At 43.0% G+C, this 26306-nt stretch overlaps 1 protein-coding gene across 3 annotated transcripts in view; it reads left to right on the forward strand.

Annotated features, from left to right (window-relative positions):
* The first annotated feature begins 1717 nt into the window (after positions 1-1717).
* kmt2a (lysine (K)-specific methyltransferase 2A) overlaps positions 1718-26306 on the forward strand; it is a 44422-nt gene continuing 19833 nt past the window's right edge. For 2 of the 3 annotated variants that reach the window (XM_027999219.1, XM_027999222.1), the window contains exons 1-16: positions 1718-2492; positions 10982-11054; positions 11252-14565; positions 15465-15642; positions 16409-16637; positions 17052-17719; positions 18009-18082; positions 18452-18688; positions 19227-19373; positions 20764-20862; positions 21097-21217; positions 22527-22640; positions 22785-22969; positions 23060-23236; positions 24467-24577; positions 24828-24901. In XM_027999219.1, the coding sequence (XP_027855020.1) occupies positions 2175-2492; positions 10982-11054; positions 11252-14565; positions 15465-15642; positions 16409-16637; positions 17052-17719; positions 18009-18082; positions 18452-18688; positions 19227-19373; positions 20764-20862; positions 21097-21217; positions 22527-22640; positions 22785-22969; positions 23060-23236; positions 24467-24577; positions 24828-24901 (6119 nt within the window). In that variant the 5' untranslated portion in view covers positions 1718-2174. The remainder of the gene's footprint in view (positions 2493-10981; positions 11055-11251; positions 14566-15464; positions 15643-16408; positions 16638-17051; positions 17720-18008; positions 18083-18451; positions 18689-19226; positions 19374-20763; positions 20863-21096; positions 21218-22526; positions 22641-22784; positions 22970-23059; positions 23237-24466; positions 24578-24827; positions 24902-26306) is intronic. The other variant, XM_027999220.1, reaches the window with a different exon arrangement.

Here is a 26306-nt window from a genome sequence, read left to right on the forward strand (position 1 = left end):
AACAATATTTTATATCATAATTGCCTATTTTTTAGCTCAAGCTAGGAGTTTAAGACCTTTGAAATGAATATGTTGAAGGACAGGGAGGTTCTGGGGCGGTCACAGAGTGGGTGACCGCCCCTGGTGTGGGTGAGCAGCAGAACTCTGTGTGCTGTAGTTTGTTGAGGACTGGACCATGAGCGATAAAGAATGATGTTACAGTAATCAAGTCTGGAGAAGGCATGGCTGAAAATTTTAACAGCCGAGACGGGGAGTGATGGGCGGAGACCAGCAATATTTTTTAGATAGAAAAAAGGCAGTTCTTGTGATATGGTTGACGTGGTGTTCAGAGGAGATGTGCGTGGAGGGAGACTGAAGTTGTTGGCAGTTTTGGCAAAGGATTTGGGACCGATCGAGATGATGTCTGACTTGTCCCAGATGATTTTGAGGAAGTTTGAGTGCATCCATGGTTTGATCTCACTTTGGATCTCAAGCAACTTGGACTCTGTGTTTCTCTCCACAATCTGAAACCAGGATTTCCAAATACATACATGCCTTTTCCCATCCATAGACTTCAGATATGTGTGGTTTTTATGTATTTAGGGCACAGGGAACATTAAAGGCAGCTTATCAGCAGTGTTATACCATAAATGATTATACCACAAAGGTGCATAAATGATTAATTTGCTTGATCAATTAAAATCCATACATACCGGCTGACCAGAAAAGGGCTGACATTTCTTTATTGCGAAAACATTTTAGGAGAAAGTGTGTATTATACAGACAATACATCAAGTTGTCTTGTTCTGTTTTTCATTAATATATAACTTTTTTCCTCTTTTTTTTTTTTTACCAGTTTAAGAAAAATACAGGCTGTTGAGTTGTAAAAGAGGGACAGGATAGTTACATTTTGGATAACAAGAGACGGATGTGAAAGGACAGTAGGAGGACCCTCCCTCTTCTCCAAAAAAGTGCCAGGTGCAGTGTGCAGGATGACTAGGCTGGCATTTCGTGTTTCCTTAGCATTATAGGACCTTTGAAGAACAAATTATTGTAGTTTAGCCTGGCCACTGCCTTCCTGGCCAATTCCACGCGATTCTAATCTTGACGGCTCAGTCTGGGCTTTCTCCCATTGACTTGGATTCCTCCAGTTGAATTTCAGCCGGGCCAATCTGCTAGCAGAAGAAGTTGTGAATGATGACGTCAATTTTTCTGCGCTGGTATAGGTTTATAGCCTGCCTGTAGTTTTAGCAATGGCAGCGGAGGAAGTGAACCAAGCCATTCAGCTACATGTTGGCCGCACCTCTAGATATTTAACATCTACAGACATCCTGTTCAACTTTGCACAAAAAGCTAAATTTCAAAAAGTCTATAAAAGGTCTAAATAGCTTTGAATGTTTTGGGGGGGTTTTTGCTTTGGTTTTTATAAGCTGCTTTCTAAATAAACATTAGTTAAATGAGTTGTATTATAAATGTCATTAAAAACAAACACGGTAATTTATTTAGTCATAAACAGTATTTTCATAAAAACTGAAGGTAACAGTTGTAGTATTGGTTGACTTCCCATTTTAAGGGTGGTATTAGATAATTTAATGCAGTTTAATGTAGTTGACTTATTTGGACAATTTTGCGATTCCTGATGTTATTGGAGACTTTCATGAAAGTAGATTGTTAATGTAATGAACACAAACAAAAAATAACAAAGAAGAAAAATATTTTTCCATTCTTTGAACTTACCAGTCAGGATTCAGAAAACTTTTTGGGGGGGAATTTCCGATTGGCACCTTGGCAAATCCACCATCCGAGCACAAAAGGAGCAACCCGTTTGAAGCTCTGCCAAGTTTAAGAGTTTTGACACAACCTGCCTTTTATACTCACAATGATTGTTTTGCATTTCTAGTTACTTATTGAACACACGTGTCGTTTTTAAACATATTCTAGCTCTGAATATGCTGTGCCACTCGGATTTTTTGAAACACATTTTACGCCTTATTTAACAATCTGTCCCAGATCAGTAGTTTAAATGTTTAGTTATTTCCCGGGCAAAACCCCTGAACCTGATTAGGATTCAGCCATGCAGATCCTGAATAGGACCACTAAGAAAATGCATTGTCCGGGTTCTCTCAGTGTCGCCCCGCAACATGCATTACGATGAGCTCGCCAGTGTGAACGGAGCGCTGTGGTAGAGGTTGTTTATGTGGAGTGCTTGGTTAGGGTTCCGCCCACCGAGGTATCTGATCATAGGGGCAGACAGGCAGAGAGGTAAAATGGCGCACAGCTGTCGGTGGCGGTTCCCTGCTCGGCCCGGAGGGAGCAGCAACTCCGGTACCGGGAGGAGAGCGGGCCGTATCAGGGTTACTGCCTTTTTGCGGAGCGTATCGGGAGCCCAGCCAAACGCCGCTGGACTCGGACCCGGGTTCGATGCTGCACTACAGGTTTCTTCTGTCATCAGGAGCAACCTGCAGAAATTTCGGGATGTTTTGGGGGAATCGAGCGACTCTAGCAGCGCAGAGGTAAGCCCGGGACTCAGCCGGGAGCCTTGGGTTTAGACAGCTCCGAGACACCCGGGCCGGTCGGCGGACGGACCGCTCGGTCCCTCCGTGGAGAGCAGCTAAACTTGTCATTGGAAGGATGCTCGGTTAACTTTGACTGAGCTGTGTGGCCTTCAGCTATACTATAACGTACTGCAGCTGCAAGTTTAGTTAGAAAAAGCACAGGTAGTAAGTTTTGTTTTTGTGTAGCTCGACCATTTAAAATGAAGGAAAGTTTCTTCTCGGAGGAGGAGAGATGCTACATCCACACAGTTCAGCTGGAGCTAACATTACTCTGTTAGCCAAACCACAGCAGAGAAACCCCCTGTGTTACACTGGTACTTACATCCTAGAGTCCCGGTAACACACGGAACAAATGCAAGTCAGTAGACTTTACACGTATTTCATTACTTATGGTTTACTAGTTATTTAACTTAAATTGATGTAGAGCCGCTAGAGCTCTACATGTTCTCCTGAAAATTCATCCTCACTCACAATGTAAAAGTTGACGTCCCATGTAAGCACTGGCGTTACTGGCCTACTGTTAACTAGCACTTAAACACCCAAATGTAGCGCGTCTGTCTTTGTAGTAAGCATGTAATGCGTAGAAAAAATAAGGCAACTTAAAGGAAGCGAGAGAGTACAGTTGTGGTTTGTGATGAGCTAACGTGAAGCTAGCTGTGTGCAGCGTATTTCTGCACTGGTTGTTCACTTCTCGCGTAACCCGTGTTTAGCTTTCTAGGAGTAAATCTTTGGCAGCTAAATAGCCCCGTAGAATCAAAATAAGCTAAAAGGGCTAACTCGTTTTATCGAGGTGGTTAACCTTTTAGCGACGTCCTCCTGGTTAGCTCGCATGCTAGCTGTTTGTATACCTTAGCCCAAAGTACACCATTATTCTTCTGCCTGAAACGCTGGTAAAGTTGAGTTTTGTACTCAGGAGGTTGCTGTGTTTACATCCGACTGGTTCATCGCTACGCAGTCGAGTGGGAGCATAGGGGCTAAAGTTAGCAAGGCTCACACACAAATGTAAATGGTTTCTGTTGATAAGCTAAGACAGCTACCATGCTACGCTGTACGCCACGCTAGCCATCGGGGCTATTGCTGATGCATAGGAAAATGGGAGGTGGACATGTTTTCCCCCCCTCTCCTTACAGTCACTACGTAGCTAATACAAACATAATATCTGGCTTAATACACGAGGCGAGGACGCCCGATTTCACGCCGCACAATGAATATAGCTGTTCGGTGTACAACGGGAGCATGCGGGCATGTTTTGCGGGCAGGTTTATCAGCGGAAAGAGGCTTGCTGGTGACAGTGCGCATGTAGGGCTGGCTACAATAACAACGAGCCCCTTCCAGACGGACCGTGTGATGTGGGGGTGTGTTCGCGTTAGCGAACTACCATCTTCCTCCTTCATGATGTGCAGCATGCGTTCATTGCAGTGGGAGTACACGGAGTGGGGATGTTTACCAGCAGGTTAGGAGCTCATGTTCAGAGCTCTGTTAGAACATGTTTTTTGACCAAAACACGTCAGTATTTATATATACTAAGTTAGTGGTGGTGAGGGGCGGTTTTGAGACGGAAATTGTGATTTTTTTTTTTTTTTACGTGTTTGATACATGTTGTCAAAATGTATCAGCTACTGCATTACATTTATTTATTTGATTTCTTTATATATTATTATATGTAAACCTTTGTAAAATACACAATTTAATGCTAAATCTAGTGTGCACATTTTAAATGCTTATTAGGCAAAATGTTATTCAATACTGCAAGTTGTTTTAATTTAAGTAAGATTTTTGCAGTGCAGCCTTTGCTAAGAGCTGGTTAGATACAATATTTGGTTGGCTGGTAGTTCTAGTGGTCATGCATTCCCTCTCCTCGTAGTGTGACACAGGTCCGGTTAGAGGGTTAGGTAGTTGTGCTGTTTGCTCCAGCAGCCAGCCTGCTGCATAACATATACACACTGCTTGTAGCCTGCACACTGTATTAATTAAACTGTGGTTCCTTAATAAGAGTGATGGGTGACATGAATCCTTGTTTTTCCTAGCTGTAACTATTTTGATTTTCCTTTTACAGTAGGTGAGGGAAAAGTATAGAAACCTTAATTTAGCCAGGTGACTAGAGGGGCAGATCTGGACTACTCTCTGCCTGAGAGACCTCTCATCATTCTGGTACTTTTTGTAGCCCACCATTAAATAGCAATTTAAACTGCAGAAACTTTAGTAAACTGAAACCATAACTTTTTAAAATGCTTTTTTATGCCAGTAACCAAACCATGTATTCAATGAACTATGTTGAAGTGAGAGAGTTTACAGGTATTATGAGTAATAATTAATTATCTGTAACAGAAAGATATTAATGTAAGCTTGTACAGAAATTGGTACATCCTCAAAGTGGTAAAAATGTTAACAGTTTGACAAATGTTCCAGCAATTTAAAACTGCCTAACCTGTAAACATATTTATTGGATGCAGTGTTATAGACAGTGTAGTTAAGTTCAGCTCTGCTTTCTAAGCTGAGAGCGTCTGTTTTATTGTGCTGGGGTTACTCTGACAAAGTTAGCCAATATGACGTTAGCATCTGAGGAAACGGTCACAAACTTGCCTGTATCTTGTTTTGCAACAGCTAATATAGCATTGTATTCAGCAGATGTGAACGTTTTTATAGTGAGTAGCTTTAAATAGCTAAAATCAGTGAAGGCTGTGCTCTGTCCATGGTACCACTCTGGTGATTTCCTCACTGTGCTACACTTTCAGTGCTGTGTGTCAACTTTCTACTGCTGGTAAAAGGAACTGTTACAGATAATACCTTCACAGAACTTTAGCTTAATGAAATCCAAACTTTGTCACTGAAAATGGTGGATTTTAGAATGGATAAAGCATTGAGTTTTTATTGAGCCTAAAGTGTGCAATATCAGATTTTATTGATTTACATTTTTAAGTTTTTGTCAGCTAGACGAAAAGCTGTACCATGCTACTCTAGTGTTTGGTGACTCTTTAAGAGATAATCAGATCTTCTGAGAACTACTGCAATACACTATCAATGGAAGATTATAAATAATTTGGAGCAATCTAGACTATTAGGTCATGCATTGAACTGTTTAGAGATTCTGGAGTATTAGTGCATTTCTTTTGCTGCTCTTCTATTTCACTCACACTTTAAGCGGCATTATATTATTGGCTTGCTTTGATTTTTATACTACATAAAACCCTTCTAAGGAGATATTTCTTTATAATAAAGAGCCACTCAAAATTTAACACAATTTTAATGTGTGGGCACAGATTAGTCTATTAAATCCTCATCAAGTTTGGGTAACGTAGCTTGATGACTTCATCAGTAATAAAAAGAAAGCAGTGTGAAGCGCTTGTCTGGCCAGACCGAGGCAGGGTTGTCCAGGCTCACTGTAAGATACCGAGCTCATGGGGCAACCCCGAACAGAGCGCCAGCCGGACACTCGGTCACCCCTCCCGCCTCCTTCCAGGCAGAAAAAAAAAAATCGAAATCCACTTCAGACACACACATCCCCGTCTGAGAGGCAGAACAACTTTTCTTCTGACAGCTGCCACTTTGGAATGGATTACTAAGCCTATTTAAATGTCTCTAAAGGGTGCCCTTTGGTTGCTGCTGTCCAAATTATGGCATTTATTTGCTTTTCTGTGCATGAAGGGATTTTATGGCATTAAAGTGAGTAAATTATAAATAGTTTCTCTTTCTTGTTTTTTTGCAAGGGCTGGGCATGTAGATGTTTGTGTAAATAAAATCATCCCCAGTTTTTTCTGTCTCTCCAAGCAAAGTTTGCCTCGGTTCTTCTTTGTACGGGTCCTTTGTTATCTCACCTTCTGCTGCATCTTTTCTCCTCACACATTATTATTAAAGTTTAATCATTCATACAGAAAGGCTGTTGAATGGATGTATCCACCTAAATATCTCTTTGCCTCAGCGGTTTAAGAGAAATGGTGTGGTTGAGCGGAAGGGGCTTCAGTCCGGCAGGTGTTTGGCCTATTTAAATGGAAGACCCCCACACCCGATTACCCATTCCCAAGACAGCGTGTGGATTGGAGCAGGAAGCCTTGTGTCTGCTTTTATTCTAGTTCTCACAAAGTGCGGCGGCTGAAAGAGTGCAGGCAGGGATATCAAAGGGTGCTGGGCGACCCCCACCCTCCTCATCCCAACGGGACAGCGCTGGGTGGGGAATTAGTCCAAGACCCTTCTATCCACGGCTTTATTCTGCTACAGCAGGCGGGCAAGGGGCTTTCACCTCTGCTTTCGGAGTTCTCTGACTGGGAGAAAGGCGGCAATTGTGTCGTCTTTCCCTCCTTTTGTGTTGCCGGTGGTTGGGGCAGGGATGTCCCTCGGACTTTGTCCCCGTCTCTGATTGCAATCAGGAGTGGGCGTGTTGTTTTTGTCTTTATTCTGATTAAAACTTGAGTTTATGCTGCCTGCTTGGTTTAGGAGGAGTGGATACGCACCGTCTGTGTCTGCCAGCCTTTGTGAACGTTCCTGTGTCGGGAAACAGTTCGACACACCTCCTGTCAGTCTGTTTGTCTTTGTCCACCAACTGTCCTCCTCTTCCTACAGCTCACACATATGGAGGGAGATGAGGTGTCCCACCACGGGGTGTGCTAAAGGGCAAATGTGAAGTAGTTGTATTTGGTGTTTGAACACTTGCAAAAAGCAAATGTTCACCTTTTGCTTGGGTCTGATGGGGCACTCATCCTGGTGTGAGTCACTCCTGTGGCCTTTTTCCTAACAGATGTGTAATCAAAAAGACATACAAAAACAATGAGATAATCAGCCATTTACCATATAAAACAAGATGACTAATAGTGATTTTACGCTACTTCCTAGAGGGAAACTTCCAGGAATTTGTTATAATTGGACACTGCACCAGTCAGAGATTTTTGTGGACAAATTCTGGGGTTGTCTTGCTGATACAAATGTCTTTTTAAGAACAAGCATTTTATTCTTTATTTATTTTGTGGAGGAGTGAAAAACTGACAAATAAAATGTGCATACTAAAAAGAAACCCTAACATTTTCTGAAAAATAACCCACAGTTACAGATCTTTCTTTTGTTGTGTCACTTAGCATCAACAGATACAGTAACAGTCTCAAGATTATGTGACAGAAGTATTTACATATAAGTAAGGCACCCAATAACAACTAAATCTGTACTGTGAAAAGGCAGAAAGCGATGTACTGTGATGTGCAACAGGAGCAGCTTTGTGTGCATCAGAGGGAGCAGGCAACATTACTCAGCTCCGCTGTTTGGCGATGTGAAATTCTCAGGACATGATAACCTTGAGTCACAATACTGTGCTATCACTTTATTAGCATAAAACCTTAAACAATATAACATGATCCTTTTATATGACTGAAAACAACAATTGTTCTCAAAATAATGCAATTTATTGACTGCTACTGGTCAAGGTTTTAATTTTTAAAATTAAAAGTTAAAACCTTGTATTCTGAAATACTAGTAATTTCCAGTTGAACTATAGGCTATTTAGCAGCATCAAGGTAAACCAAGATTTTATTGAGTTATAACCTTAGATGAATGAATCAAAAAAGAAGTGATTTTATTTTGAAGAACTGGAAGAGTCTTAAAATTTACAAAAAATTACCAACTGAGTTCAATTTACGTTTTTTTTTTTTTTTGTTCTCACCATGACCAAAAGTCAATAACACAAATCTCAGTTAGACACATCAGTGAGGCTGTTTTTTATGATACAGCAAACAAAAACAAATTGGTCTGAGCTATTCGCAGTACACAAATTCCCCTGACTAATAAATTAAGCACATAGTTGAACAGACCAGTGGCTGACTTCCTGTAAACACTTGCTCCATGGTGCCAATAAATATCAACACTTTGTGTCTTCTTTAACTCATTTTACTGACATGCACTGTTGAGAAGCATTAAATCATTCATACGATGCATAACATTACCGTGACGAAAAGTCATTTACATACACTACAGTAACTCAAAGGGGACAAAAATGGATAATTTACTCAAATGATTTACTCTCACTGGTTTACTTTCCACCCAGATTGCACCAGACATAGATCATGCTTGAGACTTTAGTTCCAGGCTTCGAGTCTAAGTCAAGTCTGAATTTGCGGATTTTGTGGCTTCAGGGTTCAACGTTAAAGACCCGAGTCCTCATTTTTGACACAAACAGTGCAACTTCCCAGATGTATCTGCAGCTTTCCCTCTGTTGTAGAACAAAATTGATTTCTGAATATGATATAATTCGCAGTTCAACTGTTGTAATCCTCCATCATTTTGTCACTCGTTGGCAATGGATGCCTTTTTTGGATCTAAACCAATTTTCCACCAAACAGTAAATAAAAACTTTACTAACAGGTGACAGCTTGTTGTGAAACTGTCACAGCTGTGTTTGTTGGCTGCATAAGATGTGGTTTGTGTTTCCGATCAGAAATCCGTGCTGTGGTTGTTTTATCAACTGCACAATAAGGCAGATGATAGTCGCTGGTGTTCTCTTAAGAGACTGCACAAAGTTTGCACGTTGCATGGACCAGCTTCTGAATTTCTGCTAAAGGGTGCTACATGTGTGTGGGAGGGTAATGCCTAACAAGTTCAGATCTGCATACGGACTTTATCTGCATCAGTTTGATTTCTCAAAAGGCTATAAAAGTCCAGCCTGCCTCTCAGCATGTAAAAGCGGCATCAAAACGATACAGAGAAGCGCACCTCAAACCGAATTCCCATCCGCCTCACAGGTGTCTGGGGCAGTCCCAAACACCCCCTGAAAGCAACAGTTTCGCTCCAACTATGAATCAGCGTGGTGTTCTTTTCTCCACCTATTAGTGATTTCTGTCATGTAATGCACGCAGCAATCAGGCAGATGAGATGTGGCAGATCAGCAGGAAGTAAAACTGTTGAAGACTTCAAGGCGAGAGCATGCAACAATGTAAACCGTTTTTCATTTCAAGAGACTAAGTGGAGAGAAGGGAAGTTCTGTCTCTGCTGTTCCCCCGTTGCAGCGTTGCACATTGCGAGGCATAGCGGCACATGAACGTGACCTCACTAATCTACTACCGTATTTGTTTACTTCTTGTAGTTGCCCGCCGTGCTGTCAAGCTCACGGCGAGCCTTGTGTTTCGCACGCCGCCGCTTCTCTGTGCTCGGCAGTCAGTAGGCGCAAAGCGAGAGCTCGGTGGAATATGTGTTTTGGGAGGAGACGGGGAGCCTTGTTGTACGTGGGAGGCCTGTTTGGTTTGGGATCTGTCGAGCTTCTGCACGGGCATGCTGAAAACCTGAATCCTTTTCATCTAGTGCTCCCAGGGGAATGCTGCGTTTCCACTGTTGGTGGTCAAGATGCTGTTTCCTTGTCTCTCTTCCTTTTTCTCTTCCTCCCTCCTCCCTCTCTCTCTCTCTGCATGCTCCTAAATCCATTCTCTGGTTCTCACTCTGGTGTGCATGCACTCCCCTCCCCCGCATCCTCACTCATATGTTGTGCTTGTTTACATCTCGATGTACAATTTATGCACAGGGTGCTTGCACTTCTTTTTTAAATAATTATTTTTATAATTTACTCGTGTAAATGTTAAAATGATAACCGATAGAATCACGAGGTACACACGGAGAATTCATGTACGCTCGCAATGCATCGGAGCGTTCGGCTTTAACATCTTGCCACCCGAATAAGGATGTTGTGATGTCAGCTACTCACTGCATCTCAGCGAGTCATAGCCTTCCTTTGGTACCCCGCCCCCCTTCAGCTCTGCAAAATCACCAGCGAGGAGCAGCAGCTTGCTCGGAGAGAGGAGAGGATGCTGGCATTAAAGCAAGACGGGAGATAAAGAGAGAGAAGTGTAAATAGAAGAAGATGAAGATGCTTGAATGCATTATGAGGAGTGTCAGATGCTCAGATTAACGTTCCTTGCCAGGGTAAACAGCAGTATTTACTGTTCGTTATGACAGTTTACATGTCGAACAGACCAAAGACAGTTTTACAGCTCACATTATAGCTTTCTATATTTTGTATCAGATGCTGCGAAGTGCATCAGTTTTTTTTTAATGGTATCTGCTTTTTTGGCAAGGTGATGTAACTCCTAGGTGGTGCAGAGTCAGTCTGAATGTCTGCACAGACTTGGAGAGCAGCTGCTCTCCAAACTGGGCCAACAAGACCTCAACTGCATCTCCACACGCCTCTATAAATAAACATGATAAAATGACACACTCACCTCCACTCCTGAGCATATCCAGTGTGAGGATCCTAGAGATGCTGATTGTCCCTGATGACTTCATAAACCCACATCTCAAGGCTCTGTTGAAGCAGGAGAGAAAGAATGAATGTTCATGCCATTCTTTTTACATTTCTAATGATGTCTGACAGATCTTGAGCCCAAAGGGGGAAAAATTGTGAAAAAAATCTACATATTAATATTAAGTATATCTTTGCAGAAAATGATGCATACATGTCATTTTTTAAAAATCTTTTGTAGGACGAAGCATTTGCAGGATTTGGAGCGACCGATGAACAAACAGAAATACGAAGCCCTTCATCAGCTTCTTCAGGTACTAATTAGTAAAAATCAAAACAGGGTCCCTGCACATTCTGGAATTTTGTTCTGGCATTTTACAGTTCTTGATAATTTATGGAAAAGGAAAATAGGACTAGATTTTATTCCTATTGTCATAAGGCTTCAACCATCTGTCTACACCAGTTTTAATGACGTTTACTAAATGCCCTCTGTGTTTTCTGATTTGTTCAGAAGGAGTACCCCTGCAGGAGAAGAAGCCCAGAGGCCGCCCACCACGGACCCTGACTGCTCAAAAAGCTGCTGCCAGTCTACCATCCCCCTTGTCATATCCTTCTCCGACGCAAGCGAAACCTGATGGCCCTGAAAGGCCAGCAGAGAAAGTGAAAAGGCTACCTGGGAGGCCACCTGGCACTGGTGAAAAGCGAAGGGGCCGTCCTCCTTCTTCAAGTAGTAAGAAAACTTGGAGTACGGGCAACCATGCAGCTGCTGAGGATAGTAGGCAGGCTGGATTTGAGCTGGGCACAGATACAGAGGATGAGAAGGACAGAAAGGGCAACAAGAGATTGCCAGGGGGCCCTGCACAGCCTCATGACACTGAGGCAAAGCTTTCCAAAGGAGGCCGGGGTGAATCCAAAGCTACCAACATGAAGAGGCTGACAGAGACTAAAACCACCCCACTCAAATCACGCCTCAAGACTTTGCCTGGTGCACCTCGACGCAGACGTGGGCGACCACCGTCAGCTGAGCGGCTCAAAGCTGAAGCAGCAGCTGCAGCCCAGCTGTCTGCTTCAATGGAAGGCGGAGAAGGAATACACAAGGCCTTTAGGGTCAGAGGTGGAGACAGAGACACAGAACCACACAGCACAGAAGAGCCCAATGTAAGGAACATGGACAGCGCTCAAGACCAGGACTCTTCTAGTCTACCCACCTCCCCAACTGCATCTAAACCAGGAAGGCCAGTAGGCCTCAGGAAGAGCCCCCGGCACAGGAAACCCGTTCGAATAGTCCCTCCTTCCAAACGTACAGATGCAACCATCGCCAAACAGCTGCTGCAGCGTGCTAAGAAAGGAGCACAGAAGCGACTGGAGAAAGAAGCTGTTGGCATTGGGGGGAGAGGATCAGGAGCCAGTGAGGCTGGCATCAGAAAAACCCAACTCAAAAACATCCGACAGTTCATCATGCCAGTTGTCAGCACTGTTTCCCTTCGCATCATCAAAACTCCCAAGCGCTTCATTCAGGACGAGGGCAGTTTTGGAACTCCAGCGTCCCATGCAAAGATAGCACGATTAGAAACGCCACCTTCCACTGTCGCTGTATCTGCCCAACCTACACCCACCACTTCCTCATCCCCTTCTCCTGCACTTGTCTCCGTTACCTCTGCTGCTACTTGTAGTGGGGCAGCCGCTCCTGTGGAATTGCTCCCTCCTCCGTCTTCTCCTGCCCCCGTCCCCACTGCCCCGCCGACAGCTTCCGGTGTGCTTAACAGCAATGCAAACGCTGCAGCCAATGGGAGATTTAGTCATAGTGCACAATCTTGTGGTTCAAGTGCTGTATCGCAGCATTCCTCGCAGCTCTCTTCTGCGGAGTCTTCCAGGTCCAGCAGCCCGAGCTTGGATGACTCCTCATCTGACTCTCAGGCTTCTGAGGGCACACAGGCTCTTTCTGAGCCAGAGGATCACTCTCCCTCTTCACAGGGAGAAAGGGAGCCCAATCTCTTAAACAACTCAAGGCCTGCCTCACCTCCTTCTGAGCCAGAGCATGTGCTGGCAGAGGGATGTCGGCGGGGTAGGAGAGCACAGGGGACTGGGCGGGGACGTCAGAAACAGAGGGTGAGAGAGAGTGGCACCACAGGGGTTAAAAAGCCCATCATCAGCCCACCTACAGGAGTGCTGATGTCCTCTTCTTCACTTGGAAATTCCCAGCAGGTTTCTTCCACAGCTTCCTCCCCTTCCTCACCTCCACCACCCCCTCTCCTCACTGCTCCGCAGCCTCCCCTGTCTGGTTCCTCCAACACGGCCGCTATCAGTGATCACCACCCTCAGGCATCCTGGGTGCCCATCCAGACATTTATGCCACCAGGGCTGTCCAACTTGTCAGACAAAAGGAATCGCTCAATTCTGAGGGAGCCCACCTTCCGCTGGACATCCCTGTCCCATCCCAGGCAGCAGTACTTTTCCTCTGCTAAATATGCCAAGGAGGGCCTCATTCGAAAGCCTATATTTGACAATTTCCGTCCTCCGCCTCTTACGCTTGAAGATGTGGGATTGCTGCCCCAAGGTGTCGCAGGAGCAGGGGGAGCTGCTTCAGTTGCGTATTCAGCACCAGGCACTGGAGCAGGTACAGGGAGCCGCCTATTTGCTCCCCTACACCCCCACACTCACCACCAACACTCCCCGTCGTCCCGCTTTGATTCACCTCTCCAGAAACGCTCGTTGCTCCGTGCGCCACGCTTCACACCCAGCGAGGCCCACTCTCGAATCTTTGAGTCTGTTACCTTGCAGTCTTCTTCGGGGAGCAGCCCCGGCTCTCTCTCCCCTCACCAGACGCCTCCCAGTTCCAGTAGAACCCTGCGACGCAGGAGACGACTGGTCCCAGGAGCGCATCGTGGCCACCCACGGTCTTCTTCGCACCCTATGACGAGACGCAGCGTCCAAATCAAAGGTGCCTCTGAAGTGTCTGCATTGACGGGCTCTGTCTCCGGCAGTAACCCCAGCTCTTTGCCGGGGGTCTCTGGAAGCCCTCTAGCCACGAGTGCCTTAACATCTACTTCCTTCAGCTCCTTCCCCACTGTCCCTCGGGCTCTGCACTTGCAAGGAACACCTGAAACCAGAAGAGGGGCACCAGGAAACCCATCTCCTCTGTCAAACACATCATCATCTGCTTCCTCCCCTCTTTTCCCTCTCTTTCCTTCGAGTGCTCAGGACACAGGGCGAGGAGGTGGGACAACTGGAAAGGAAAAAAGCTTGTCAGCTCCCCAAGAACCACCTCCAAAGGAAAAGGAGCGAGAGTGTGAGAAAAATCGCGAGAAAGAGAAGGAAAATAAGAGAGAGGGGCGGAAAGATTTGGAGAAACGAAGTAAGGTGTCCACTCCTGATGGCTCCCCAAATGCACCTTCCAGCTTGTTTACCATCGATGGGAGGGACTCGGAAGGCGCTATTGCACCAAAAAAGACTCCTGGAAGAAAGAAATCCACATCAGTTGATACGGTTTCTGACACTGCTTCCTTAGAAGCCAGAGGGCTCCATCCCTTGTCCATCGCTAAAGGTCGCCACCTCAAGAAAGGAAGACCGTCTGAGAAAGGGACAGAGACCGAAGAAGGGGAGAAGGAAAAGGAGAAAGAGAAACGAAGTACATCTAACCAGCCGACAGCTAGCCTTCCAGGGCAGCAAGGCAGACATCAGCTTCCTGTCTCCTTGGTGTCGACAGAAGGAGGACAGCATTCACTGACTGACAAGCGGCTGGTTGGACTACTCAAGAAGGCCAAAGACCAGCTCATTGCAATAAAGAAGAATAAGCTGAAGCCTGCAGAAGAGACTAAGGTCCAGGTCAGTTTTGGACTTTTTGATTTGTTTTCACAGAACTTAAATCTCACTTGTCTGTTTCTGGTAGTCCTGTTCTTTACCCACAAGTAATGATGAGTGATAGTGAGAATGATGCTTTGTCTATTTTCCATAAATAGAAACTCAGATTGAAATTAGATAGAAGGAAAGTCCCACAGAGGGTATTACTTGAGGGGAATTCTTGTTATGCATTATACAGAAAAGGGAACTCGGATGTGAGTTTTTTGTTCATTACCAGGCAGTGCCTCGTTAGTCACTCTCATGTCACTCTAACAATATCTTCATCATTGCTGCTTCAAATGGCCAAGTCAGAATTGTGTGTCAACTTTCTGATCTTAGGTTTGTGTGAGTTATATTATAAGCAGAAGCTACATCACTCCCGGTTTGTGAGGGCTGGATCTTGGAAATTTAAAACAAACACAAAGTATTTTGAAGTTGACATTTTAACAGCTTTTAGCGTCTTATATTTGTGATTGACACCGTTAGTGTGGCTAGCTTAACTAAATCAACACCCTGTGTGTTTGTTGAAGAATCTACTAAAAGTTCTCGAGTACTCCTTTTCTCTTCCCGGTAACACCTTCGACACTAAAGAGTGGTGCTGTCAGTATATGTACACTGAAATCGCTAATTAAACAATTATCAAGATTGGTTATATGTTCTTCAGATTTGCAACCAACCAACGCAGATCAACTTGAAAATAGACCTATTCCAGTAACAGCAGAATTCTCAGATAATCTGTAACTTATTATTTTACTGAAAAGTCATAATCACTAAGTTATGTAAAGAATGTCCCTTCTGCAGTGAACGTTTGTCTACATACATCTGTGCCTTTGCTGTTTTGTATTACTTTTCCCACATACTTCATGTTTTGTGTTTGTGTGCAGGGTCAGGAGAGTGACTCGTCAGAGGCCTCTGTCCGCGGTCCACGCATCAAGCATGTGTGTCGTCGTGCAGCTGTGGCTCTCGGCCGTAATCGGGCCGTGTTCCCTGATGATATGCCCACACTTAGTGCCTTGCCCTGGGAGGAAAGAGAGAAGATCCTATCTTCCATGGGGAATGATGGTAAGGCATCTTTAACTTAGTTCTCTGTTGACTTGCTATCTTTTAAGCTTTCTATTCATACATGTAATAGTGAAAAAAAATCTTGTTTTAATGAGATAATGCTTAAAAAATGAAAGGGCTCCCCTAAGAAATTCTAAACCTTCCTTCATTTCTTCCTTCTTTGCTTTCGTCCTTTCTTCTTTCTTTCCTTTGCTGTTGTACTTACAGTTTCAAAAACTTAAGGGGACTAAGTAATCTGGAAATGTGTAATTTTGACATAGAAATGTATGATTCAAGCCTGTAAATAAAACTTAGACAAGTATATCATGACCTCATAACCACCTTACATCAGTAAACTTTGTGAGCACAATTTTTATTTTTTATAACATCATCTGTGCATGTACTAAAAATTGATTTGCAAAAAGCAGAGAAATCCAGTCAGCCATGGGAGCACAAGTACACAGTGAAGTGCTGGAGGAGTGAGAGGAGTTGGGCTGCTCTGTTCCTGTTATTTTTGACTAGTTTTTATGTCATGTTAGAACATGTGAGTTTATGTGAGGTTATTTCCCCTGACTGTGGCATGTAATCTGGAGGATAACTGAAAATTATACTCACAATTTCTTTTCCATGGGTATTTGTATTTCATTTGAAAAGCTTTTGGCTTTGTTCACAGAATTGTTTTGAATTTGCCTGATTAACCTTTTTTATTCTAAACAAGCTTAAAAGCAACAAAGTGTAGCATCTTTCTCTTAATGCTAATATGTATGTGCTGGATTTTATTTAACAGACAAGTCATCAGTAGCAGGCTCAGAGGAGGCAGAGCCCCAGTCTCCTCCCATAAAGCCAAGAGAGACGCGACAGAAGGCCGTTCAAGAAGCTCCTCCCAAAAAGGGCCGCCGGTCCCGCCGCTGTGGCCAGTGCTCAGGCTGCCAGGTTCCAGAAGACTGTGGCGAATGCACCAACTGTCTAGACAAGCCCAAGTTTGGTGGGCGAAACATTAAGAAGCAATGCTGCAAGTAAGTCTTAGTTTATGGACTTAATGGAGTTGTCTATGGTTTATTCAGCCTGGCAGAAAGAGAGAAAGATCAAGACTTTGAGCAAATAACAGGAAGGCTAATTTTTTAGGACTGCTATCCCAGCTAACCACACTAACCAGTATTACAAGATGCTAGTGACAAAAATTTCTGATCCGTGCATCACAAATTTTTAACTAACTGTAAAAAAATAATTTTATGATGCACGTAAATAAATCCATTTCAACCTTTATTAACAGACTTCATGCTCATAGTTGCAAAAAAACAAAACAAACAATACCAACCATACAAGGAATATAAAAAAAAAATCCTTACTTTATATTCTTACAAAATTTTATATTTCTTTTGTTTCTTTTAAGAAAAGTAAAGTTTACGCTTTTTATGTTCAACTTTCAGGATGAGAAAGTGTCAGAATTTGCAATGGATGCCCTCAAAGATGTTTCTCCAAAAGCAAGGTAAAGGCAAGAAGGACAAGAAAAAGAAGTTTTCTGAGAGAAAAGAGGGTCTCAATCCGTTAAAAGCCCCCAGTTTGGAGTCTGCCCCCAAACCGGCTTCCGCTCCTTTAAAGGAGGACCCTGCTCGGAAAAATAGCGAGACTCCCCCTTTAAAGCTGATGGAGGAGAAGTCCAAACAGCAGCCGCTGTTCAAGCAGTCATCACCAGCCATCGCCTCGTCCCCCGCCCCAGCTGAGCAAGCCCAGACTCCGGGCACGTCTCAGCCTCAGTCCCCGCCTCCGACCCCGGATGCCAAACAGATTCCAGTTACAAGCGGCACCTCCAGTAAAAAGGGACACAAGCCTCACCAGTCTGTTCAAGCGTCTTCCCCCGCATCTTCGTCTTCACCTAGTTCCTCATCCTCGTCCTCTTCATCGTCATCTTCTTCCTCCTCATCATCTTCAGCCCAGAGCTCTCCCTCACAGTCGACTCAGTGTCAGCAACCCTCACAGTGGACACCTGCGAGTCAGGTGCCTACAAAGAAAGATGCTTCACCCAAGATTTCTCTGAGCGAACCCAAGAAAAAATCCCAACAGCACTCAACACAACAACAGAGCTCAGCCACTATGGGTAAATGATTGTTTTCTTCCTGTAATAATATTTAAATGATACCAAAAACTGGGTGCTTTGTAATTGCTCAATGCAGCTATATTTCCTTGGTGCTTCAAGTGGTGTAGCAGTAGAGTTGGCTGCGGCCCTGTGTTTTTTTTCTTACCTTAAGTCTGATGGCTATCAACAAAGGTCACTTGTGGCCAAATAAAAATATTTAAAAAAACAGAACAATTTCCTTAAATCTGATGTGGTTGATGTTGGGTGATTGTGTTCTACTTAAGTCTCGTATCATTTCCCTTTTCCATAGTTGACTCAAAAACATCAAAGAAGCCAACTTCCCGCACTATTCCTCCATCTCCAAAACAGAGAACAAAAGACAAGGTAAGCGTACAAAATCTTACCAAGTATTTTTGGTCTAGTACAAACATCTTTGTACACTTGAAATAAGACAAAGCCAAAAAATATGAAAAAGTAAAAAGTGTTAAGTAAATAATTCCTTCATGTAAATGAAAAAGTAGTAGGTATAAGTTGTTCCATTGGCAGATTATTTCACTTTAACTAGTACTTTTTCATCCATATTATTGTTGACTTAAAATAAGTTACTAAATGAAGCTGAAAACTTACTTGTGTTTTTAGTTTCATTTCAATTGTACTAAGATATTTGCACTAGAAACTAGACCAAAAGTGTTGCAGTGTTTAATTAAATGCTTTTTAACACATGCTTCCCTACTCTTTCGTTTATCCAAAAAGCCGCTGACAACAAAACCGACCAGCAGCAGTACTTTAAACTTGCTGAGCACTCCCTCGACTAGGGACCAGGTGAAGTCCCGAGCTCCCTGCGACGGAGTGCATCGAATCAGAGTGGATTTCAAGAGGGACCATGATGTGGAGAAGGTGTGGGAAGCTGGTGGACTCAGCCTGCTCACCTCTGTGCCCATCACACCCAGAGTACTCTGCTTCCTGTGTGCAAGCAGTGGAAATGTCGAGGTAAGAAAAATAACCACATTGTGAAAATATTTATACCCGTCAAACCAGTTTGCAACAAAAAAAATGACAAACTTGATCACTTTTAAATAAGGTTTGTGTTGCAAAACACACCATTCCTACTAGTGGCAGCATTAGACTTGAACATTGATGTTCACAGAGCATCCAGTATAACTGAGCTGAAGCTACAAACCAAAGAAAAACTAAATTTCTGTCTAAAATGGGAACAATTAATGTTTAACCCAAAAGGAATGCTGCTGTAACTGCATCTAAAGGTGATTTGAAAAAAAAGAAAGAAAACAATTAAATCATGAACTACTTTCCATTGTTCCGTCACATAAAATCCCATGCAAAGCTTGTGGTTGTCCTGTGATAAAACATGAAAAGGTTCAAGAGGTTTTATTACTTTCTCACGGATTAAAAAAAAAGTCAGAACCCAAATAGTTAAGTCTTAAAAAGATTTGTTTTCAGCTTCTTAATTAAATTCCCTGTGCCCTCATTTTTGTTTCTGCTCCCCTCTAAACTTTTGTTCTCCCTCCAGTTTGTGTTCTGCCAGGTGTGCTGCGAACCATTCCACCTCTTTTGCCTGGGGGAGTCTGAGCGCCCCCTCCAGGAGCAGTTTGAGAACTGGTGCTGTCGACGCTGCCGGTTCTGCCAGGCCTGTGGGCGCCAGCACCAGAAAGCTAAAGTAAGCCTTTTAGTACAGTCTACAGCTGGAGACAAAAGCAGCTCAGTTGAGACTGACAGGGAGGAGAATCTCCTGAAAGGAAAGATGCTCGCTAGTCCTGCCAGCACGCATCATTTAATCAGCTTCCTGGCTTCCTGCCATGCTTTTATTATTGAACTCGCACCCTGTGCAAAATCTGCACAGTGTGAGCCTTGTATGGCTGCCATTTAAGAATTATGTGTGAACATATTTAATCTAAGCAACCCATTGAAGCCTCTGTATGCATTAATTTTGATCAATGGCTCGGCTTGTTGTTTGTAAATCTTTATAAAAGATGAAGGATGTGTGCTGGATGACTCAGTTCAGCCATTTGTTTCAGAAGATATCTGCTCGTAAAACAGAGCGTCGCTCGCAGAAGTCTGCAATCCCAGCTGCAGTTGAAACCAGATATTTACATACCCTGTGTAAAAAGGCAAAAAAAAAAAAAAAACAACAACCCTGCTCTATCAGACTAAACTTTTCATGTTTTATTTGTTTGCAGAATGTCAGAAAACTGAGAACATTCAAATAAAAATGGATTAATACTTTCCTGTAAATACAGAATTTTTCATACGCTAATTAGTTAAGCCTGGATAATAATGGCGTGGCAACATTTCTAAACATTTAAGGGAAATGGAGACATACTTGTTGATGTCTTTTTGTCATAACTCTACATTCTCCTTCAGGAAAATTATTTTGGACCTCCACAAATCTGGTTTATCGTTGGATATAATTGGCTGACGGTGCTCTGTTCAGACGTTTAAACTACTACTTGCAACGTGTTAACGGCATCAGAATGGTCGTCCATCGTACTTCTCAGCAAGGAGTAACTTCTCCCATGTTTTGATCTGAGAGAGTCATTATCCACTGTGAAATGTTTGCCTACAAACCTCTCACCAGTTCTACCTGTTCTGTCTGGAGCCAAGAGCCCAAGAGATACCCAAATGTTTCTGATGGCAATTTTATCAAATACTAAGGAAGTCCATGTAAATATTTGAATATGAGACTAGCAAAAAAACCCTGTCAAAAATAATCTCTTCTTATTCTGATATTTAACATGTGCAGATAATTTTGATAATCATATCTCCCCTCAAACAGGAAACAAAGAGGAAAAAATGTAGAAATCTGGTTTCAGCTGTACATGTCAGCCTGAACTCCTGTCAGATTGTATTGTGAAATAGTCAACATTTTAACATCAAGTAAAACTGATCTAAAAAGCAGTGATTGTTGGTGTTTATTTATTTTTAGATGCCGCTGACACACTTGCACCAGTTTTAAAAAGTGTGTGTACAGAACTTTAAAAAGAGTTATCAGTGCCTCATTTGTTATTTAAATTTTTTTCTCATCTTCCTTTTGGCCTTTTGCAATGTAGCAGCAGCTGCTAGAGTGTGATAAGTGCCGTAACAGCTATCACCCGGAGTGCCTGGGTCCCAACTACCCCAGCAGACCTACCAAGAAGAAGAGAGTCTGGGTATGATTCAACATCTCTGTACTCCCACCCACTTCTAAGCAAATTTCACTCTCTTTCCTTCTTTTCTTCCTCTTGTGGGTTCACTGCTTATCTTCTCAGTTCACTTGACCCTACATAGCTTGTGTCTATCAAAAATATTTTTCCCTCATCACGGCTCCACTTTCACAATTGTTACACATTTTACTGAAGCGCTTTTGTCTTTATGCTCATATGGTTCTCCCCCCCCCCCATCAGATTTGTACCAAGTGTGTGTGCTGTAAGAGTTGTGGAGCCACCAAACCTGGGAAGTCCTGGGATGCCCAGTGGTCACATGATTTCTCCATGTGTCACGACTGTGCCAAGCTGTTTTCTAAAGGTGAGGGAGGTCAAAGTGCTGGTCACAAGTTAAGCACTTCTGCTTTTTCTTACACTAACGGTGTAGACTTGAAAGATATGAATGACTTCAGTCAATGTAAAGTTTCAGATTACAACACCTTCTGGTAAAGATGGGTAAAGATCCTTGAAATAATTTCCCCTTTTACTGCAGAGCAAAATCTTACCATTAAAGTGAGAAAAATCTGTAGTTAGTTTAAAATATAAACCACATTAAGGAAAAAAAATGCTTGCGAAGTCTCAAATCCATTCTCAAAGGTATCGCTAAAAATAGTTTTAAAATAAATTAAGCTCCAGTTTATGTTCATTTCTGCTCATCAGTTATTGGCGACTTCTGGTACTGGGATGAAAATATGGCGTAACACAGGCCGGTTTTTCTTAGCTACTTTTCAAAATGAGAAAGACATAAAAACATTCCACTTTTTTGTGAGAGTAATAATTAAAAAGCAAAAAAACAATATAACTGAAACAAAGCTAGATGAGAAAGGAAAGGAGGTTATCTAAATCTCCAAATTTCACCATTGGAGAATTAGACAGACGATCAACTTATTTGATCAACAAGTCTCCATAACGACCATTAGATGCTAAATAGATGACATACCATCCCAAATATAAATATGTGGAGTTTGCTTCCCACTACTGGGTCTTTAAATGGAACCATGTGTCATGTTCAGAGAACACCAAGGTTGAACAGGTGAGTTTAGCGAGAAACAAAGAATATTTATATGGGAAAGGGTCTTATTTCCACTGTTTCGTACGATGATGGATTCGTAATGCTGCGGGCTGGTGGGTCTTCCCAAGGTTCAAATTAAAATAAACATCCGGTGGACTCTACTAGTAAACTGGGAAGGGCTCGTCCTGCAGGATGTCTGAAACATATTTACAGCAAAGGAATGTTTCATCAGAAAGAAAAATCAAATGTGTTCATGGCCAAATTAAATCATGTGGACTGAAGACAAGAGTCAATCCAATCTAAAGAGAGATTTGTCTCTATGCTGCAACCTTGTGGAAAGTTGCAAGAAAGTGCCAAAATGACTAACAAAATCAGGTTGTGCAAAAATACTAGCAGCTTAAGTGCTAATACTCGTGGCACACATAATTTACGTTTCCTAAAAACACTTCTTTTTTTCTTGTCTCTGAAATGTTCTCAAATTTAAGGAATGTTTATTCTACTGCAATTAAAAAAAATGTCTTGAAGGCGTTACCTCTTCTAGTTGGTGTAGGAAATGCTGTAGATGGCATAAAAAATGTTGTTAAAACCCATTTCAGCTGGTTCTAATCTTTTCCTGTAGGGAACCTCTGCCCACTGTGTGATAAGTGCTTTGAAGATGACGACTGTGACAGCAAGAAGATGGAGTGCAGTCGCTGCAAGAAATGGGTTCATGGCAAGTGTGAGAACCTTACAGGTAACTGCGACGCCACGTAGATGCCGTAATACTAATAAAGCACGCTCAGTGTCTGAGGCCTGACAGGCGATCCTGATCGGATGCCGACGGGCAGTAAACCGAGTGGCAGGGGCCTTAATGGCCAGTCGTATCTCTGTCCGTCAGATGAAACATTCGAGCTGCTGTCGAAGCTGCCACAGAGCGCGGCCTACACGTGCACCAAATGCACGGAGCGCCACCCGGCCGAGTGGAGGACAGCGCTGGAGAGGGAGTTTCAGGGCTGCATCCGCAATGTTCTCAACGCTCTGCTCAACTCGCGCACATCCACACACCTGCTACGCTACAGACAGGTGAGAAACACAAACCGGTAAATGTAGATGAATTTAAAGTTTGTAATGAAGCCTCAGCTGTATGGACGTGTTGTGTTTATCATGCGACAGGCGGTGAAGCCTCCAGAGCTGAATCCAGAAACAGAGGAGAGTCTTCCATCACGACGGTCCCCAGAGGGCCCGGATCCCCCGGTCCTTACGGAAGTCCCCCCAACCCCTCCCAGTGACTCGCCTCCGGATCTCGAGTCTGTTGAGAAAAAGATGGGTCAGGGCCGTTACAATTCATTGGTGAGTAACTAACCCCAGTCTTTATAGCAAAGCTACAACAGGGCCCAGGGAAACTTTCAAATTTGGAGTCTGCTGCTCTTTAATCAGATGTACATTTATACTTGATGTACATTTATATTTAATGAAGGCAGGCAAAGTGGGATCACATCTACTGTAAACACGGTTTTGAACAACTGCTGCATTTTTAATGCCGAGATGACACAGATGATTTGAAATGTTCAGGAATGAAGAAGCTTCCTGGTTGATTGACTCTTCTGTTGGGTTTGCTCCTCTGAAGTGGTTTGATTTTCTCTGTTGACAGCTGCTGTGTAATAAAAAGTTTACTATAAGTAGAATGCATACCAAGGAACAATCACCAAATCAATGCTACAACTTGCTCCCTCCACCACAGTTGGATTTCACTTTATAATCTGACGGAGTGATGAAATGAATGAAGTTTTTATTCGCCCTTGCCAAATTTGGCTGCAACTTATTCTTTTTTTTTTTACCCCTCCAAGGGGTCTTTTGTGGGCTCTAGTGTCCCTTATATGATAGTAGGCTAACAGGAAACGGGGAAGGAGAGGGGGGAAGACATGCGGCAAATGTCGTCGAGTCTGGGAGTCGAACCCGCGTCGAGGACTCAAGGCCTCCAAATACGGGTCGCGCTAACCGCTACGCCACCACGGCACGCCCGGCTGCAACTTTTAATGATTAATCTTTTAATTATTTGATCGCTGGGCTGAAAAACCGAAGCCATTTATTTGCTCAGAAAGATTTTTCACTAAAATGACATTTGAACAAAAACACATAACATAAATGCATGACATATACAAGTAAAAGGAAAAGCCTTATTACTTATGTACTTAAACATAAAATGCCTGGATATTCAGCATGTTGTGAATGTCAAATCTTCCTTATCAAAGCTGCCTCTTTTCTTTTTCTCACACAGTTATTGATTTTATGCCACAGAAAAAAGACCGAAAATTATTTAAACAATATTGAACATAGATTGAAACATTTAATTGAAAGGAAAAATGCTAAGTTGCAACTATACAGTATATTTGTTAAAAAAAAAGATGGACAAGACATATAAAATACTTCTGGGAAGATTTCAAGTAACGAGTAAAGTTACTTAAGCCATCTCTGGCCAAACCTGGGATGTAGATTGAAAGATGATCACCTGGATCTGGGTGGGTTTTTTTTTTCTGTATTAGTCATGCTGTGCTTGTGTTTTTATGCTTCGCCTCCCAGGTGGAGTTCAGCGACGACGTCGTGCGAATCATTCAGACAGCCATCAACAGCGATGGAGGCCAGCCTGAGAGCAGGAAAGCAAACAGCATGGTGAAGTCTTTCTTCATTCGGGTAAGAATCCTAAAATAATTTTGGTTTGGCATCATCGCTCCAACATTATAGCTGAAACAAAGAAAAATATTTCACACATACTCAAGACAGTTTGAATAGTAGTTTCCTCATGTTTGGCCAAAACTCATCCTTATGATGTCAAGTGTTAGTGTTGTGATCTACGAAGACCGGTGCCGTCAAACGCCGTTTCGCCCTCAAAGACGGGTCTGTGCTGACATGTGAACTCCACTGAATATTTTTTCTGTTTCAGCAAATGGACCGAATCTTCCCGTGGTTCAAAGTGAAGGAATCTGGGATCTGGGAAAGGCAAAAAGTCAATGCCAAGTGAGTTTCTATCCCATGGCAGCAAATGCAATAGTGATTAAATAATGTTTGGTATTTCCCTGTCTCAGTAATGGGCTGTATAAACTGTCATTTGGCTTTTGAGGTCATTTGATATCGGAACATCTCGTACTAAGCTGAAACTGGAAGCACAGAGATCAAATTGGGGAAAGCATTCTTTTATAACGAGTGAAATAAAAGCTTACCCTAATACAAATAAAGTCTGGAAGTCAGTATTTTAAGCAAAAGTCCCTGGCAGTCGGTGATATTAACGAATGTGATTTGCTATCATTTCTCAAACGCTGTTCTAAGCTATGCTTGTAATTACAGAGAAGCAGAAGCTTTGACCAGTAATACCGCTGTAATCTGAGATTTTCCAAAAACCTTTGTGATGTTTGCAAGAAGCGCAGCTCTGTAATTATTGAAAGAAGGAATACGATGTGGGTTTATATATATATCTTTAGATATATATATATATATATATATATATATATATATATATATATAAAAATAAAAAAAAATTCCCTTCTCACCCACCGCGGGTGGTTCTTATCCTCTGAGCTCGGGTCCTCTACCAGAGGCCTGTGAGCTTGAGGGTCCTGCGCAGTATCTTGGCTGTGCCAAGGACTGCACATTTCTGGACTGAGATGTCTGATGTTGTTCCTGGGATCTGTTGTAGCCATTGGTCCAGTTTGGGGGTGACTGCCCCGAGGGCCCCGATGACCACAGGCACCACTGTGGTCTTCCCCTTCCAGGCCCTCTCCAGTTCCTCCCTGAGGCCCTGGTATTTCTCTAGTTTCTCGTGCTCCTTTTTCCTGATGTTGCAGTCGCTTGGTATTGCTACATCTACCACAACGGCTTTCCTCTGTTGTTTATCCACTACGACAATGTCTGGTTGGTTAGCCATTACCATTTTGTCTGTCTGGATCTGGATCTGGATATATATATATATATATATATATATATATATATATAGCTGGATCATCCTTTTGATATTGGAGAGATGTTTTTCTGCATGCTGAGATTGTTCCTGAAAACTTCATTCACCCAGTCTCTCACTCGTTCACTTACCCAGCCAGTCAGTCAGATTTAGTTGTCAGCTTTCTCACGCCATTTATTCCGCCTGCCTCCTGGCTTTGAGGGAGGCAAACCGCAACTGTGTCGGTTTTCTCTCAAAGGGCCTTTGATACGTGTTTGTGGTTTACTTGTTAGCTTGGACTGTTGCGTTCTGGATCGCTTCAGCCGTCACATTAAATCCAGCGTTGCAACGCGTGGTTCACGAGGCTGTCACCGGGAGGATTTGTTCCTAGATGCCTCCTCTGCTGATTTCTGAGGCTTGAAGCTTCAGATCATCAGCATTGCTCAACTTGACAAAAACTCTTTGGATGAGCTTCAGTGCAAGTGTTTT

The sequence above is a fragment of the Xiphophorus couchianus genome, chromosome 18 (genome assembly GCF_001444195.1).
Source record: "Xiphophorus couchianus chromosome 18, X_couchianus-1.0, whole genome shotgun sequence".
Classification (NCBI taxonomy): Eukaryota; Metazoa; Chordata; class Actinopteri; order Cyprinodontiformes; family Poeciliidae; genus Xiphophorus; species Xiphophorus couchianus.